At 40.6% G+C, this 17828-nt stretch overlaps 1 protein-coding gene across 7 annotated transcripts in view; it reads right to left on the bottom strand.

Moving 5' to 3' along the window:
* The window catches only part of LOC105252720 (ankyrin repeat domain-containing protein SOWAHB), a 99200-nt gene that overhangs the window by 1820 nt on the left and 79552 nt on the right, over window positions 1–17828 (bottom strand). For 3 of the 7 annotated variants that reach the window (XM_025408265.1, XM_011260248.3, XM_011260249.3), the window contains 4 exons: window positions 11504–11602; window positions 11273–11278; window positions 3655–3727; window positions 3054–3146 (listed from right to left, as the gene is read on the bottom strand). In XM_025408265.1, coding sequence (XP_025264050.1) covers window positions 3054–3146; window positions 3655–3727; window positions 11273–11278; window positions 11504–11602 — 271 coding nt within the window. Of the gene's footprint in view, window positions 1–947; window positions 1467–1579; window positions 1659–3053; window positions 3147–3654; window positions 3728–11272; window positions 11279–11503; window positions 11603–17828 lie in introns of those variants that run through there. The other 4 variants (XM_025408269.1, XM_025408267.1, XM_025408268.1 and 1 more) reach the window with 4 other exon arrangements.

Below are 17828 nucleotides of genomic sequence, written 5' to 3'. Positions count from 1 at the left end.
AACAGAAATGTTATTTGTATGATTAATAAAATGATATGATACGCGCTATTATATAATATATGTTAGGTATATAAGAAAATAAGAGAAAAACTCTCTCTTACACAAGGAAATTAATGTATGCGATTAAATAAATTAGTAAAAAACGGGGCCTACTTTCCCTTTCGAGAATTATTATATATCCTGTCTTACTAAGTGTAATAATTATCCAGTGTGCGAATAAAACTGAATGATGCTGAGAATCAACTGGAGTGAGATACACATGTGTTTCTCATGCTCGAGTGTACATGCTTTATTTACGTACAACAACGCATCACATAAGGGCAATAACAAATAATAGCAACGATGTGTGATGTGAAACAAAGTATTATAACTTATATAACAATACAATCAAAAGAGATTCCGCAATAATCTTATTATCACTCATAATTGAAAATATAGCACTATGTTTTCCTTTTTCATCACTTGCTACGTGAAAAATGTAAGTTTGAAGATTAAATTTCACTTCACACATATTGCCAGAGTTACACACAATATTATTTCTCTACGATGCCAGAAATCTGATGTACCACTGCCACTTTGACAATTCACGTTTTATAATCATAGCAAATTATGTAATTAAAACATGATAAAGAAGAAACAAAATACAAAAATTTTTTATGTAGAAAGAATAATAAAATTTACCTCCGATTGATAAGTAGTTATATATCAAGCAGTAATAACAAAGTAGTAAAAAAATTTTATACTGAAAAAATTGATCGGTAATAATAATTGCCAAATGAATTAAATTGTATTGTTTTAATTGAATATTTGATAACCATTATTATTATATTTAAGAATATTAAATTAATATTAAATATTTAATGAGTTCAATTATGGGCAAATTTTGTTTCTAATTAAATAATTTATACTATCAATTAAACTCTTAGAGATTCTTTGAATTAAATACTTCGTTATCTCGATTAAATCTTTTAGCAATTGTTATTATAACGTTTAATGTTTTTAGCGCTATTTATCCAAATCATTTAGCTATTACTAAAAATTTTTTCAGTGATATTTAAAAAGGGTAAAAAAAAATATTTTTTGCAGGATGATACAGTTATATTATTCTTAAAGTAAGTACGTCAAAGCTAAACATTTTAACATTTTTAGTACATTTCAAACATATTTAGCAAAGTAGTAGACGAAGACTTGTCGCTTATAAAGTGTCAGAAGCGAAACAGATTCGTATTCGAACCCGCTTTTTAATCTTGGCAAACAATATCGTCCAACGAATCTCTAGACCAGTTCGCGCAGGGAGGTCCGTGAAACTTTAAGATACTCACGTCAGAGAGGTGTGCAGAAAAGTGACAGTCATACGTTACTCTAAAAGGTGCGCCTACGTACTTTAATGTGACGACACAAGCGCTTTACTACTTTAGCAGAGGTGCGCTTCTGAACTTGCCTGAGCGTAGCGGCAGCAGTAATCCCTACAACAGAAGAATACTTCCAGAACCCCGAAGTACTCACCTAGGAGAGCCCGTTAACACCATTCCGGCAATTCAAATATATCGCATCATATTTCCCGACCGGATCTACGTACCTTAAATCTAAAGCGACAGAAAGATATCCTAGAAATCCCGAGGGAGCAGTATTGTCGGTCGTAGTATTGTCGCATGCTGCTGAGAGTTAATTATATAGTATTGAGAGAGAGGAAGGTGCTGAGATAGACGTGCGAAGTTTAGTATACACCAAAAATTATGAAATAAAAAGTTTAAGTCTATCTAAAAAAAATCTACCTGATCTAATATTCGATCTGTCTAAATCAGTATTAGCTTACAAGTGCTAGTACGATATCATGCAATTCTCGTATAGATTAAGCGCAATAGCCATCAACTCGTGCTGGAGCGTGACAGGAGGCGAATGCCGCGAAACGAGCGTGGAGAACGTTGAACAATGATCGACACGGGATATACGGGGCGGAAAGCAACGGAACTTTGACGGGACACACTTACAAGCGGTGTAAATTACAGTGTACTTCGGAGCGTAATTGGTTTTCCGCGAGCGAAGGAGTTGAAGGCACACACGGAAAGAATTCCTTTAAAAACTTTTTTTTCCAGACGACGATTATGTCTTTTGTTTTCAAACTACTTGTTATGCAAACTACTTTCTTCGTACAGCCTGTTTCTACATGTATATACAGGACGAAAAATACTTCTCTATCGTTAATAAGTGAAAAGAAAGAAGATTTCGATGTTCCCAGGATTAACTTTGCTGCTGCTATTTCGTGGCAAATTGGAGAAGATGTGGGAAAAGAACTAACGCGAATAATTTACAAAACTTTCTAGTGAAATCTTTTCTTTTCGTCAATATACTCTCTTAAATAAAATCGATGCATCTGATCATCACTGAATAAGCAGTGGTTTCAAATAAATATAGCATTGCAAACAATAAAAATAATTAATTTGTGATTGGCTGTTTCAATCATATTTTAATATTAAATATTTTATTAATTTCAATGTTTGTTTTATTTTTATTTTATTCAATGATATTTTAAAATGCGTCATATATTTAATATATGAAATAAATTCAATTAGCAATATATTTTGTTAAATAAAGCCGAGTCTTGTTCGCTTTTTTTTGTAGATTTACATTTTAAGAATAAAAAAATATGATACACATAATTCTAAATTTGAATATTAATTATACAAAATTTTATTATAATCAACAAAAATGGAGAAGAAAAGTGTGTCTTCACTAAAGCTCGGTGAAACACTTGGTGAAATCTTATTATTGCTTTGCAATGACATTTTCACTAATTCAATTTGAGAGAGTAAATTAGACTATTTCCTCTTAAATGAAATTGGAATGAATATTAGACAGCGTTTTATAAGATGGACCAGAAAGTGCTAAATTTGTGATTAATATTCCGATTTTGTAGTACAGAAAATTACGAGGAACATCTCAAAACATCCGCGTGCGCGAGACAACGTAACCCTCTATGAATATTTACAAAAGTTGCGTCACATTCCCCTAAGTGGCGCGTATTTTTTCTTAGAGAGGGAGAATGTACTCACTGTGAAACGTGTCCTGGCTGACTGCTGCCTCCTGCGAGACCAGATATTGTCTGGCCTTTCTACCGCTATAGTCACGTATGTCCTGATTCGCGCCTGAAAATATATTTTCAAAAAACATGTTAAAAAGCGAGACATTACGACCTTTTTGCTATGGAATTCGCTCTCTTAAGTGAAATCAGTATATTATTACAGATAAGCAAGATTTTACAGCATTGTAAATAGTGAAATCTCACTGAAAAAATCATTGATATTTAAAAAAGAAATGAGCCTTGCAACATATATAATTATATAATATATATGAGATTAATTTATTTATTAATTATATAGTAACATTTTATTTAAAAAATATCTAATTTTTATCAAGAGTCTTGTTCATTTTGTAGATTTAATTATCTGAAGAATAAAAAAAAATTATGGTACATATAATTCTTCTTCTAATTTAGAGATTAATTTACGAGACGAAAGAGCAAAGGCCAAGTTTTCGTTGAAGATCAATGAATTACTCATTGATCTTTAATGAAATTTTGTCACTGCTTTAATGACAATTTTATTATTTAGGCTTAAAAGAGCGAAAAAAGGAGAAACTCTTGCGTATACTCACCATACACTTGAACCAAAAGATTGAATATATTCTCATGGCCGAATTGCATGGCGATGTGCAGCGGTGTATAACCCTAAAACGATGACACAAATTCGTTTAATACACTCGTTTTCGCACACGTGTAACAATTCTCGATCGTTTAAAGAATAATAAACCTATCTCATCCGCATCTTTCCACCGTGCTAAACGCACGGAGCGTTTAAGTTATATTAATTAAATTCTACCGGGCGTAAGAAGAACGTGTGTCGATAATTGGTCGAATTAAAAGACCGACGATACATGGTCATAGTTCGACCGGCGTGTAATATCACGCCAACGAAATGTTCGCATCTTTTCACGTTGACGCAAGGTGCACATTATTAATACATTAGAGACGTTCGGCCTACAAACGGTTTAATGAATAATTTATCTCTAATTGCGTGTACGTATGGGTGTAGCTCTGTGCTGTCCGCCACGTTTCCGGCGTCAAAAAGGATACGCCAATCTCTCCCGCTGGAAGGAAATCATAATAAGGTGGATGAAAAAATAATAGAGAGCCCGTATCACACCTCTCGTCGCAAGTACCGACGCGTTGCGTATCTTATTAGGATTTGCTCGAATGCGTGACGTGCCTTCGCGAGGGAGCGATGAAAAAGAGAGAGAGAGAAAGAGAGAGAAAAGAGACCGAGAGGGAGGAGGGAAAAGAAATTAACAGAACGGTGCCGTCGCAGAGACAATGAGTAATTAATGGCATCGTATTATGAATATCACCTCGAGCGTGCGAATTCGCATTTCCGCGACAAAGACGTCGCGATCTGAAACAATCCTTACGTGCGTGCGTGCCTGCGTGCTTGCATGCGTGCGTGTACGTAAGGGACGGCGATGCCGCGAAAGCTAGCCTCGCGTGCATCGCCCTTAACGTCCTGCACGCATGCACTTTCATCCGGCTCCTCTATGTGAATCTTTTTTCGAACACAATGTATTCGATAAGATAGATAACAGATCGTTGGCCGCCAGTTAATCTCGAACTTGGACTTCGATCAACATTTTAATTGGGAGGTTTTAATTAGCGCGTATTCTTAATGCTTATTTAATGTTGGAAATTAAGAAAAAAGTTCCGAGCAAGTCAAGAGATCATTTCCTGATAGAGGTTCGCTGCTCGTCTCTATCTATGAACCAACAGGACGTGCGTGACTTTAGATATATCGTGTATAAATCGATCCTACGTACAAATAAGCAGTCAATGAACACTGTGTATTTTGTGATTAAGCTAAACATATTATTAAGCTAAGATACACACAAGTTTCGATGTATGTTATAATCAGCAGGACATAAAAGAAAAAACGAATATCAGTCCAGACTTGTTAAGTGGACGATATTATTTCGCACACATCTTTATTAAGCGTCGTTTTATTAAGATACGGTATATCAGATTGATCTACAAAAGCAAATGTTAGAAGCCGAGCCCTTACATTCTGTTCATCGTGACGAGCGACACGTCGAGATCCTCGGGGCATCACCGTTACGTGCGCCATTTATCGCGAGGGCAATAGTATTAAGAGAACGTTATCTCGCAATTAGTATCGTTCGACTTGGACGGAGCAGGTGAAAAAAAGGGCTTGCTTTTTCAGCTCGCACGTCAAATAACAGCTGCCGCTCCGATGTTTACCAAGATTGTATCGATACACGAAGTCGATGCGCGGCCAACGCGACACTGCGTAATAGTGTCATTGGTAGTCGCATAAGCGAGTCCGATAAGGGATTCACGAATTATTGATCCCCTGTCGTCGCAAAAGATTTTAATCACCGAGATAATTTACGCTCTCCTTACGTTGAATAGCGAGAAAATTATTCATGACACTTATAGCGTGAAATAATTGCTCGCTCTTACGCGTATCTCTCGCGTCTTTATATTTATAAGCAGTTAAAAATATCATTTATATCCTCCTCTTTAGATACGTAGATTCGAATTTAAATCCAAATTTTATGCCGCGATCGTTTCGTAGTTAACGCGCGTCGTCGCTCAACGTACCTCTTTCTTGCCGAGAGAAACTGGTTTAATTTAGATAAAAGTCGCTCGAAGCCGATCAACCGAGAGTCAGCCAAGCAACAAAGTAGTGCGGATTAAAGTATGCAAAATGCAAAGTCGCAATATACGAGGTGTTTGTAGAATCAAACCTTGAAGGAGATTCCATAGCTTTAACGATGTATGAGATTGTTTTTTTAAATTATTACCTATTTTAAATGTGCTAATGTAAAAAAGGTAAAAAAAAATTGCAGCAATTACAAATAAAAATGAGACAATATAATAAAATAAAATCAAAATTGGCTAAATTTAATATTATTTATTTATTTTATCTATATGTGCGTTTGTGTAATTAGAAGAATTATTGAATAAGATTAAATTAGACTTTTTTGTTAGCGTGAGTTTTGGAAGCGTCTTTTTTTCGCTCATGAATTTATTTTTAATCGAAATGTAATCGGTTGAGATTGATTGTCAACGTGAAATTTTTACAATATCTTTTCCATTTATTTTTAATAGACTAATAAATTAGGACGGATATTTGTTGTACTGACACATGTATGTACGTATGTATATATAAGTTTGTATATTAGTTTATTAAATTTCTCACGTGATTTACCATTTAATGATTTTCGATTTACAGTTTCTGAAAATACTTACAATTAGATTATTTAATTTCTCATGATTAATTTTCAATCTTTTAACATTTCACTCATAAGACAAATATTTTTATATATTTTTTAAAATTTTTTATAATATAAATGATAATGCTCATCACTCGAAAATAAAAAACCTATATAGCTCTAGAAATTCTTATATTGTGTTTCGCTACAAAAAAATACTGAGACATATTTGTTAAAATATAATCGTCAAAATCATCGAAATTCTTTTTCAAAGTAGCACAAACTCAATTTAAAAATATTGCTCTTTGAACATGAATAAGTATCATAAATGACAGAGGAGCAAAATTAAAAAATTCACGGTACATGCAGATGTTGGATATCAACATTTTTGAATACATCGAAAGTATATCATTAATATCATTAATTGTTAATTATTTGCAATCGACAGGCTATTTTTTTCTCTCTTGGCAGTTTTTCACCTTAATAATTCACAGACAGTATCTATGGTAAAATGAAAGTGCGCTCGGTCAGGGACACCCTGTATTCTTGCCGCGGGCTAACATTCGTGAAAGAGTACGCTGTAGCGATGCTCGTGTCGATAAGTACGACAAATTGCGCGTAATTGTGTACGTATGTATGTGTGTGTGTGTGTGCACACGAGTCATTATCCGGTCGAGGTGAAAATGCGAACAATCTACTTGAGAGTACGTTTCATAAAAATATATGTAACACATTCATATATAATAAGGAAAAAAACTAGGTGTATTGAAGTGAAGGCGAGTAAATATTTTTTAAGAAACTTTTGAATCCATTCCCATATTGGGAGAATTTACGAGCGTAATTTGAGTTCCTTTAACGAACATCATACAAGCTTACGAGATGAATCACAAAATAAAATAATAAATTACAGAGAAAGCTATTTGCAGATTGAATTTGCAAACGTAATAGATTTCGCTCCAATTCTGCTTGCGGTGCGCGTAATCGTAATACATTAAAGCTATGTCGTCGGTACAAAGCCCGCGGCGGAAAAATGCGTAACGAAAGGGTCGATTTGAATCTGTACAATGCTTTTACCCTCAATTAAGCCTACCCTCGAGATACGCCGGGCGCGACATTTGGTCGCGCTATGAAGGCGATTAAAAAATCGTCCCCGTCGTCGTTCGGGTTCATGAACGACTGTATATCGTTGGCGTTTAATATCGAACTTGTGCAATAAACGATAGTGACAAATGTGTCAAAACCGCGATCGTAGTTATCGAAACGCGGGACGCACCCTTTGCGCCATCGCACCCTCGCCTGCGATACGGTAGAGCCGGGAGAGAAGGGTTGGTCGCTCGCGCGTGTAGAGAGAATGCCCGCTCACCCCCCTCACCCTTCCAAATTTCTAATTTATTTCACTTTAAAATCCCCGCGTTTTAGATACGCGCGAAAAAACTTACGACGGTACATATACGACGATCACATATATATAGAGCGGAAAATGGCACGTATGGGGTAGACATCGTAACGCGTCACCCTTTTGCCAGCTCCAATAGCGTGCGACACGTGTGTCCTCGCGACAAGTGGCGCGACACCCCCCTGGCCAATTCACGCGCGTCCTCCCTCACGCATCCCTTCGCGATACGGATGTGCATGTACGAGGTGTCGCACAAGTAGCGCGCTTACCCCTATCCTGGGAATCAACTCGAAGGAGCACTCGTTGTTTAAACATCCAAATATCAATAATCTTTGAATAGAAAAAAAAGTAGGAAGAAAATTTTAATGATTACAAGTTACATCTTTGAAAGTGCAGGCTTCCAAGCGTTATGATATTTGAATTGAAATATTTTAAAGAATAATTAGCAAGAGATCCGAAGAATGCGAGTTTACTTGAATTTATATCGAATCTAGATTTCCGTGATATCAGGCGTGGAAACGGGTGATTTCTCAAACACCCCGTACATGGGTGGGTACATACGCGCGGAGGACCCCCCTTTTTATGCTCTCCCGACGATATTTTAAAGTAGCAATGTTCCGGAGCACACGGAGCCTCGAGACAATATCGCGTCCCTACCGCCACTTCGTCTTCGTCTTCCTCTCCGTTCGAGTACCCGCGCTAACGTGTCCCTTCTTCCTGCCTCTTCCTGCCTCTTCATTTCTCTCCCTTTCTCTCTCGCTCTTTCGTCCTGCAGGAACAGGACAGCTGCCGGCCACCAATATCACGCACGCGTATATCACCGTTGAGGATTTTCAATTTTAATATTTTCCTACATCGGGCCGCCTTTACGAGCCGCTATATCATAACGGCGCTTCTCCTTTTCCCTGCTCCTTCTGGAAGGGCGAAAAAAGCCCGGGAAAGGAGCTCGCGCGTTCCGAGGTTATCTCGTTCCTCAACGTAGGCTCGCTCGAAAATCGGTAGGAAAGCAATATCGTTTTCCACGATGTCTATCGTGTAGACATTTCTTATATGCCTCGTATATTTCGCGTGATAGAATTTAACTTCACGACAGCTAAGCTAATTTAAAATGAGAGATACGTAATTCTTGTCATATGTGCAGTAAAGATTTACAGATTGAAATTCTCCGCCATGGGAGCGGTCTTATATATAATAATTCATTTACGTTTAAATCTTCACGGTTTGAATCTCGGTAACTCATAATTAAAGGATGGTAAAAATGTAATAGATAATTTTTCTCTCTCATTATTATAATAATTTCTCAAAAATTCGATCCACGAAGTGAGTTGAGTACTAGTGTATCTAGTATTTTAAACAATTAATTCTCGATCAAAGATTATATTTCGAATGGATCACCCGTTGCACGAGGCAGATTCCGGTTGCATCTGGAGCCTTAACCGCGAACGTCGTTGGCTGTCGTACGCCAGGCAAGGATGCAGGCGCCACATGGGCGGCTTACGAGGGACACCTTCCTCTCCCCCCGGGGCACACGGTGAAACGAGCGGCCATCCCCCGTTTTTTTGCGGGGATTAAATGCAAGGCGATGCAGCGATAAGCCGGTAGAAAACCACGGTAGAAGCGGTACCGGTGACAGATTACGCCGGTGACTGCGATCCGCCTCTTCGTCCACAGGCCGATCGAGGATAAAAAAAGTTGCGAATGGCGGAATTCTTACGATAAGTAAGCCGGAGAATAAAATAATCACAATCGCGTTATGATTTTTCACGCCAAGAGTATCAGACAGCTCGTTGAGATCGAGAGACATTCTCAGCTTGCAGACAATTGCAAAACTTGCGACGAGACGCTTGTGAAGTCGCGAAACTTTGAACGAGGAAAGATTCCAAGTTAAATTAGTAATGGTCAAACATTCAAAAACATTCATATGTGAAAGCGAGAGAGAATAATTTTATTTACTTGCCATATTACTATACTCTTTGTAAAATTCACTATCGACTTTTCCCGACTCTTTTCCAGCAAACCTGTCTCCCGGAGAAACCGGTATCGATGCCCGCGAGCGACGGATATTAGTCGTGGATAAAATCGAGCGATTCCACGCCAAGCTCCGCCGGATGATCTCTTTTTTTTTCACTCGTTTCTCTCCTACGTCCTCTTTCATTTACCGCGGGATTGGGGAAAAGCCGGTGGCCGGGATAAGCCGTAGAAAAGCGCGGCGCGGGAGCGACGCCGGTGACAGATTACGCCCAGCCGCGCGATCCGCAGTCTGGTCCTAAAGCCGCGCCGTGAAAAAGAAAAGAGAGAAAAAAAAAGGAACGTCCAGAGAGGATTCGCCGAGGACAGATCCCTCGTCCGGGGTGTGGATTACCTATTCTACATCGGTACGTACACGAGCGCTACCGTATTCATTATATCCGGGCTGCGTTAATCCTTGGCAGCGGCGCATCGAGTCGGCCCCGAAATTGTCATCGGGGAAGGTACAGGAATAGCGACGCGTGTGCGCATTAATGTGTTTCCCCGTATTATGGAAATCTCTTGTACACTCCATTTTTATCCTGTTACACACGAGTCTCTCTCTCTCTTTTTTTCACTGCTTCTTTAGATCAAGTATTTTCTCGATGTCGCGCATCTTAAAAGCTATCGAAATATTGATGTAGAAAAGATTCTCTTCTCAATGTTTGTTTTTTTTCTATGGACAAGAAGAGGCTTGAGAAAATGAAGGTGAGGAAGAGGAAAAGAACCGCGGTGTCGACAAGCCAGTTGGATTACATCGCGGAAACAAATGAGTCTACCGAGCGCGCCAAGGAAGATCTTACAAGAAGACAAATGAGCCGACTCTCGAAATGTATGCGCTTCGAGTTCAATTTCAATCTAATGATGAGTCGATAGGAAAGTTAAACGAATCGTCTCCTTACGATCTTTTTTTACAAGTCCGCATAAAATTATAAGTTTATCATTTAAAATTTAATTTAAAATCATAAATAAATAGATTAATTTTATCCGATGCAATGTATGCCTATATCGGCAAAAAATAAAAATAATTTTACTATCCACGAAATAACGAGACAGACGAGAAGCCACGATGGAGTTTGTCGCGAGCCGCTAACGAGGGGGAGCTCGTTCTTTCCCTCTTTCTTCTCCATTATAAGTACTTGCCGTCTCTCGTCGTGAAGCACTCGCTGGCTTATATAAGTCTTATAAAGAGCAAAGCGGCGGGACCACACACGTCTGATCCTATCTGCGGGCTTTTCTGTGCGCTTCCCCGCTCTTTTTCTCTCTCTCCTTTTCTTCTCGTCTTCCTTCCTTCTCACGTGGACTGACTCCATTTGTTCTACCTCTTACAACGTGAATCGTTCCCTAAACCGATCCCATTCTCCGTACGTCCGGCAAATTATACGCGATCGTGATAAGGACTGCCAAGGATATTATCCGAATGCATTTGATGTGTTTTGTCTCGATGAACAAGCACCATCGACGTAGGAAATAAAATTCGTTTGAAGCAAACGTTATCCCGATATATAAATTATAAATTGCTATTTTCATCGACTGCGATTTTATCATAAAAGAAAATAGAATTTAATGTTGAAAGAATAAGACACTTACCCCATTCTGCATTCGATGGAAACATCCAATGACCGGAAACAGAAAAATATGAAAAATTAAATTGATCTTCAATCTTGTAAAGACTAATAATATAACATCGAATATAATGTAAATCGCTCTAATATATTCTACAAATAAAATTTCTGATTCTTCAATCTTATAACATCTAAAAAAAGCACTGGTTTGAAACAATTTTTTTATACAGGAATCTCAGAGGAAAAGGGCACTCACCGTGGTCTCGTTGACACTCTTGTTGTAGTCCCTATAGGTGCCCGCTATTAATTTAATGATGTTCTCCTCGCCGTGTTTGGCGCCCCAATGTAAAGCCGTCTGCAACACGCGCGAAGAAAGACGGGGTCATAATTCGACGGTCGTTTAAATCGCACGAGACCGGAATTACCGAGCGGGGTTTTACGAGGAAGCTGGCGCAATGGGAAGGTGATAAGTAAAAATGTATCAGCGCCGAGATTTATGACCGCGGCTGTGGATTTTTCGGGCGCCGAAGGTGGCCCGATTGCAGAGACACGACGCGAGCAGCTGTAACGTATTTTCGGGATGACACGTCCGTGAAATATTCGCGAATTAAGCGACGGCAACGGCCCGGGTGTCAACCGGGACGAGCTGAATGAATGGAACCCATCGTCGGGACGTGTTCGAGAGAGAGGAAGACTCCCAGACCGGCAATCGATTATAGTCGGAACGGAGAGGAGCAAATGCGACTCCAGGAAAGCCGGAAAGGGCAAATAAACGGAGCTTGAATTTTATTTCCACTTAGATAGAATTAAGCGACACGAAAATTCTTCGAGAAGAGAAAGTCTTGGTCTGATTGCAATGGAAGATGGCAACATTCACTTTTTTTCTTTTCTGATATAATAAATATTATATATTTTTACATTTTAAATGCTATACATATTTCTATATTCTTTAAATATTTCTTTAATTAATAAATTAGATGTAATAAAGGATACAAGCAATATTGTAATTGATACTTTGGTTATTAAAACACAGCTTTTTTTTTGTTTATATTTTTGTTGCATGCTTTGCTTCTCGTGCACTTAATAAAGTGCACTTAATAAAGTTATTATTGCTACAAATTATATGCTCGGTTTCTTGAAAAACGTGTAATTCTGATTAATAATACCGTTAAGTTATCCGTCTCGCAGCAAAGTCTCTTGTTTAATCGCAGCCGCGTTCGATTACCCGCATCATATACTCGGCTATCGAATATATATGCACCCGACTGTGACCGCACTGCGGACCCTAGAGTCCGAAATTAACGGCGAAAATTAATCACCAAACCACGAACGCGACGTCGACTATTAACGCGACATTCTCCGGCGAGTCCTGATCCGAGCGAAGCGCGCCCTAAAAGGGCGTACACGTTTTTCGCGGCAAAGAGAGGAAGGGAGACGGTAGAGTAAGCAAGCTTTCGTAACGGGACATGCGTTTTAATTTTATCAAGCCCGCGCATCCCGCGGGTAGATTAAAAATAGTGTCGGTCTCCAGATTCGCGCGGGAACGTCAACGGAAGCTGCCCTCGACCTGAAGCCGGCCGCTCGTACGTCGGCCACCCTCTGCAAGTCGCGGACCACCTCATTAGCGGACCGGGGAGGAAAAAAAAAGACACGTTCTAACGAGGCTACGTACGTAATGACGGGAACCACGCGCGTGTATGCGTGAGCAGGCACATACGTGGCGAGTCACTCGCACAGGTACGAGGGACTCTCGTGCGACTCTCTCATTTTGTATGCGCGGTCCTCGCGGCAAATTAACGGACGACGGATCGAAAGGTACGCGACACTCGCGTCGTAATATTACGTCGCCACGTGCAATGCTAATAAGGTCGGAAGGATACGAGCTATACGGGATTAATCGATCGAATTGGTGTGATTGCGCGGGTCGAGCAATTAATCGGCTTGTAACGAGGATAAAGAATATTGACGCTCAAAATCTTTTCAAATAAACTGAGATCTATCTAGCGTGCAATTTTCATTGTTTCTCTCTTAAATGGAATTAGTATGTTATTGATAAGTAGTGTAATTTCAGTTAAATATGGTATTAGAAACGGTAAAGTTTTTCATCGAAAGAATCAATTAAGCTGTTTCAATTATATTTTTCAATTATATTTGAAGTATTATTTATTTTATTTATTTATTTTATCAATCTTAATCATATTTTAATATTATTTTTGTTTCTTATAATGTTAATCATATTTATTTTTACTTTTATTCAATAATATTTTGAAATATGTTTTGTATTATAATATATATATGAGATAAATTCATAAAAAGAAGAAATATATGTCTTGTTAAAGAAATATTTGAGTTTATCGCATCTTAAGAAAAAATGTGATATGCGCATGTAATTCTAAATTCGAATAAATTTTACTGCTATAATCAGTGAAAGAAAAGGTGGAGGAATAAAATGTATTATAATTAAAGATCAATGAAATGCTCACTTGGATGAAATCTTGTCGCTGCTTTAATCAGCGACATTTTTAGTGATTTAATTGAAGAAGATATATTCGTCGCTAATTTTTTCTTTAATTTTCTAACGCGTTATCTCTCTGTATACGCTACGGATAATTTGAAGAGTGGAGCACACACACGGAATTTACGCATACGGACGAATAATTAAGGGGGGCGCGCTGTCGCTGTACAATTATTAAACGTAGCGCGCATAGCGCGCGGCCAGGCCAGGCCGAGCGGAGTCATTAACCGCGAAGTGCGCGGACATGGTCCATCTAATACGCTCTACGCCGGCTGGCGAAGATGCAAGAATCCGGCTGAATTACACGGGGCGAGGTGCGAAATGAATTTTTACGGTGGTCTCGCGGGGCCATCAGCGCTTATGTGGGTATATCCCGGGGCCGGGCGCACACTACCGGGTGCGGACCACCGTCTACTTCCCCGACCTGGCGTGCTAACGAAGTTTTATGAAGCGCGATAGCGCCATACCTACCTACGCCGCCGTTGACTTTGGCGCTCCTTAATTTGTGAATGCTGCGCGGTGTCGGGCGCGCCGCAAAAGAATGGTATGTCGGCCGACAACGTGATATATCTTCGCTTCCTCCGCCCCGGGACTTCGGTCCGAGTATAGAGGCTACATATCGTGGCAAGTATACAATATATATATATATATATATATATATATATATATATATATATATATATATATACGGTAGCGTTTATGCTTCCCTTTTCTCCCCCGCAAACGCGACTTTCTTCGAAAACGATCCGTGAGAAAGCACGCGATTCGAGTATCGATTTCGCGTCCTCCGTTTTAATGACAGTTTCTGAAAATCTAACGCGAATCAGATAGGAAGGTATCCGCTTCTCCTTCGCTTTGATATTAATTGTGTTGGAGTGGCGTACATATGTATATCTAATTTTTACACTAATTAAAGCTTTAATTAATCTGACGGTAGCCGGTCGTGGCGCTAACCCGATTGCAGCCGAGATGCGAGATGACTACCGACCGTGACGGTTACACTAGTCGGAGCCGCGCATACAATGTGCATCGCTTGACAGTGTCACTGTTGTAAACTCAAAATGAGTTACAACTTGTAGCGCAAAAAATTATTGCGTATTTATTATACATATATCTCATCGAAATAGGGCGCATTTTCATCGGAAGGATGACGGAGGAAGGCAGATCCCCTTCCGTGGGATCCAACGTTCTCGTCGACGGCGGGTGTACGCCACATGTGCGCGAAACTACGTATAAGCCGCAGCTATATAGTTGTCTCTCCGCGGATGCTGATTAAGCCGGGAGCCTGGGAGACCGCGGGCGGTTCGGGTACCCCCGAGCAGCAACAGCGGCGACAACGAGAGCGGGGCCCAGCAACGGCAGCGCAGCTACCGCGAGCCACCGCTCTCTGATGTATGCGAGCGATACAGATATCTCCGGCAAGGAATTTGCGTTGAATTAGCGTATAATCGGCGGGCCGATCTGCTCATACGGAATCCCGCGGCCCCGCTTACACGTGTCCCGAGAGCTGTATTCTCTGCGCGAACACAATATTTAGTGGCGTCGTCGCCGGCTTCTTCTCTCTCTCTCTCTCTCTCTCTCTTTCCTTGCCCGGATCTCCTTCTTCTCCCGTGGGATCCGCCGCCTGGTATGCGACGAGTCTCTTTTTCTCTCCTCCCTCCCTCTTCTTTCAGCTTCCCTGGCCCAAATTTTTCCTTTCCCGCCGCGCCGAAACGACTGGGCTGAGAGCTGCGGCGCGATTTCGTTATTAAGATGGGATTTCGAGATGTAGCATCTCGCTCGACTTGCGCCGGTATTTGTGGCCAGTATTATAAGACCGTCCGCGGCTTCTGAACTCGTGTTAATTGGCTCTCGACGGCGTCGCGCAATTATGCGAGAGAATCCGAAATCTATTATAAATATGTATAAAGGCTTTTAATTAATTTTTTGTGAATGTTTCCTAGCTGTTACTCGAAGCGAAAGTTACACTTTATCGAAGAGATGACAATTAGATTCGCGTTAAGCGACAGAGAGAAAATTATATTTGTCGATCGTTCCATCGAAGATAATCGCGGAGATACTGCTGTCATGAGGGTTACAAGCATTAACAAATTTCCTCATCTCAATCTGTGTTCCTTAACTTCGCCATTCATCTCGAACATCCGTGAATCCTTTGGATGAGAGAGCGAGAGAGAGAGAGCAGAAGCCGGCTGCCGATCGAGCCACGAAACGCTTGCGGTGGGTCGTCCGGATTCAGCGGCGCGATTCGATCTCCCAAAGGTCAATTCTGGGAAATCGGGGGGAGACGTCGGGCGCGTGTCTTCCGATGGGAAGAGAACCAGGGAGGAAGAGGAGGACAACTAAAGGTAAGGGGAGAGGAAGGAGAGAACCGGGTAACGAGCCTCCGGTCACGTGTGCGGCGTCGGGCGTCGAGATGTCAGATCTATCGGCGCGTGCTCGATGGCGCGTGTCTTCGCCTGTTGATCAGTCCTGTCGCTTTTAACGTCGTGCCCGACGTAACACACGTCGCTGCAGGATTGTCCGCCCGATTCAAAGTCGGAGTTAGTCACGAATTCGTGATCGTCGCAAAGATCTTTTGTACGCGATGACGATCGCGGTGTACGAAGACAAACAACGTCGGATAGATAGATAATGAAGATAATATTTGATGAATCGCGTTCGACAAATAAGCGACGTCAAACTGACAGGAGTACCTCCTACTCCGAAACGTCATTGACACGAGAATACTTTTCTTTCGACGTCGATCGATATCGCCGAGCAAAAATTGCGAATTGTCTTTCGCTCGCGCCGTCACTCGGCCGTTGAATGTAGATAAATGTCGAGAGAGGAAAGAGTGTTTTATTTCCTGCTATTGCGTCAAGGAGGTGTGTTGCCCGGAATCCCGTAAAAAGAAGAATGACGCCGTGTGGCGTGCCGGCTTGAACTTTCGCGTCTTGCGCGAAGGATACACAGGATGCAGGAGGTGTCATTAGCATAACGTGGAAGAGTCGTGGTTCGTGATTTATTCGCCATCTCCCGTTCTTTTCGCTCGTAATTCCACCTCCACGTCGAGCAAACACGACTCCGGGAGCCAATGGAGGCATCCGAAAGAGGAGAAGATCTATTAGAAAATAAATTCACACGAACACCTTCGAAGCCCGTGTATTATATTCTTGCGAACGATACGAGCAAAAAAAAAAGAGATACACGTGATTCTAAATTAAATTATAAAAGTGAGATTTAAAATTAATGATTTTACATTCAAAATTGTACTATGTAACATCGCGATTAAATTATGCTCGATCGAAAAGAGAGACGGGAAATTGCGTTGCACGTTCGATCGCGAAACGTTCGTAATTATGTAGATTTCTCGCTGATTTATCATCATAGATGCTACATATCGCGGATTGACGCGCTCACAATGTTATCCATTGCCATCAGGCAATCCTGAAATTGCGATCCATCGTACAATTGAAAAACCGCTTCCTCGTTCGAGGAAATAATAAGAACCGCCGCAACGGATCGCGCAAACGAGGTGTAACTGAAATCACTTGGGGCATTCGCTCAAACGAGCTGTGACTGCACGAAGATCTCTATCCCGGCCGCCGAGTCTTTAATTTCCTTGCAGATTACTAGCTTGCGGCGCGCGATATCCCCTTTGAATATTAATTTTTTGTGGAAACGTACGCGTAGGTTACACCTACGATGATGCGCGAGCGTAATTAAAGCGTAATAAACGAGAGAATAATTCGGTTCTTAATATTCGCTTCATTTTTAATTCGTCCTTAATTAGGCCCAAGTAAGTAATCAACGTGCTTAATGAACGTTTTAACGGCGACGAGACTATGTAACGCGTTTCTGCTCCAATCTTTCGAAACATTCGAGAAGACGACTTTGGCCGAGAAAGAGAAAGTGCGAACGGCGCATGATACATGTACGCGTAATCGTTTTAGAAAACTAAAACGATGGAGAGTTTAAGGACTAGCGAGATCGGTAGGTGAATCCCGAACGCGAAGCGCGTCTCTGCGAGATTTCCTGCTGTCGCAGGTGGCGTCGACGAGCCGCGACGCGACAAGACATCGCCATC

This window comes from Camponotus floridanus, unplaced genomic scaffold (genome assembly GCF_003227725.1).
Source record: "Camponotus floridanus strain SB8 unplaced genomic scaffold, Cflo_v7.5 scaffold20, whole genome shotgun sequence".
In the NCBI taxonomy this organism is placed as follows: Eukaryota; Metazoa; Arthropoda; class Insecta; order Hymenoptera; family Formicidae; genus Camponotus; species Camponotus floridanus.
The sequence above is the reverse complement of the archived record's forward strand: the minus strand, read 5'-3'. Positions and strand labels throughout refer to the sequence as shown.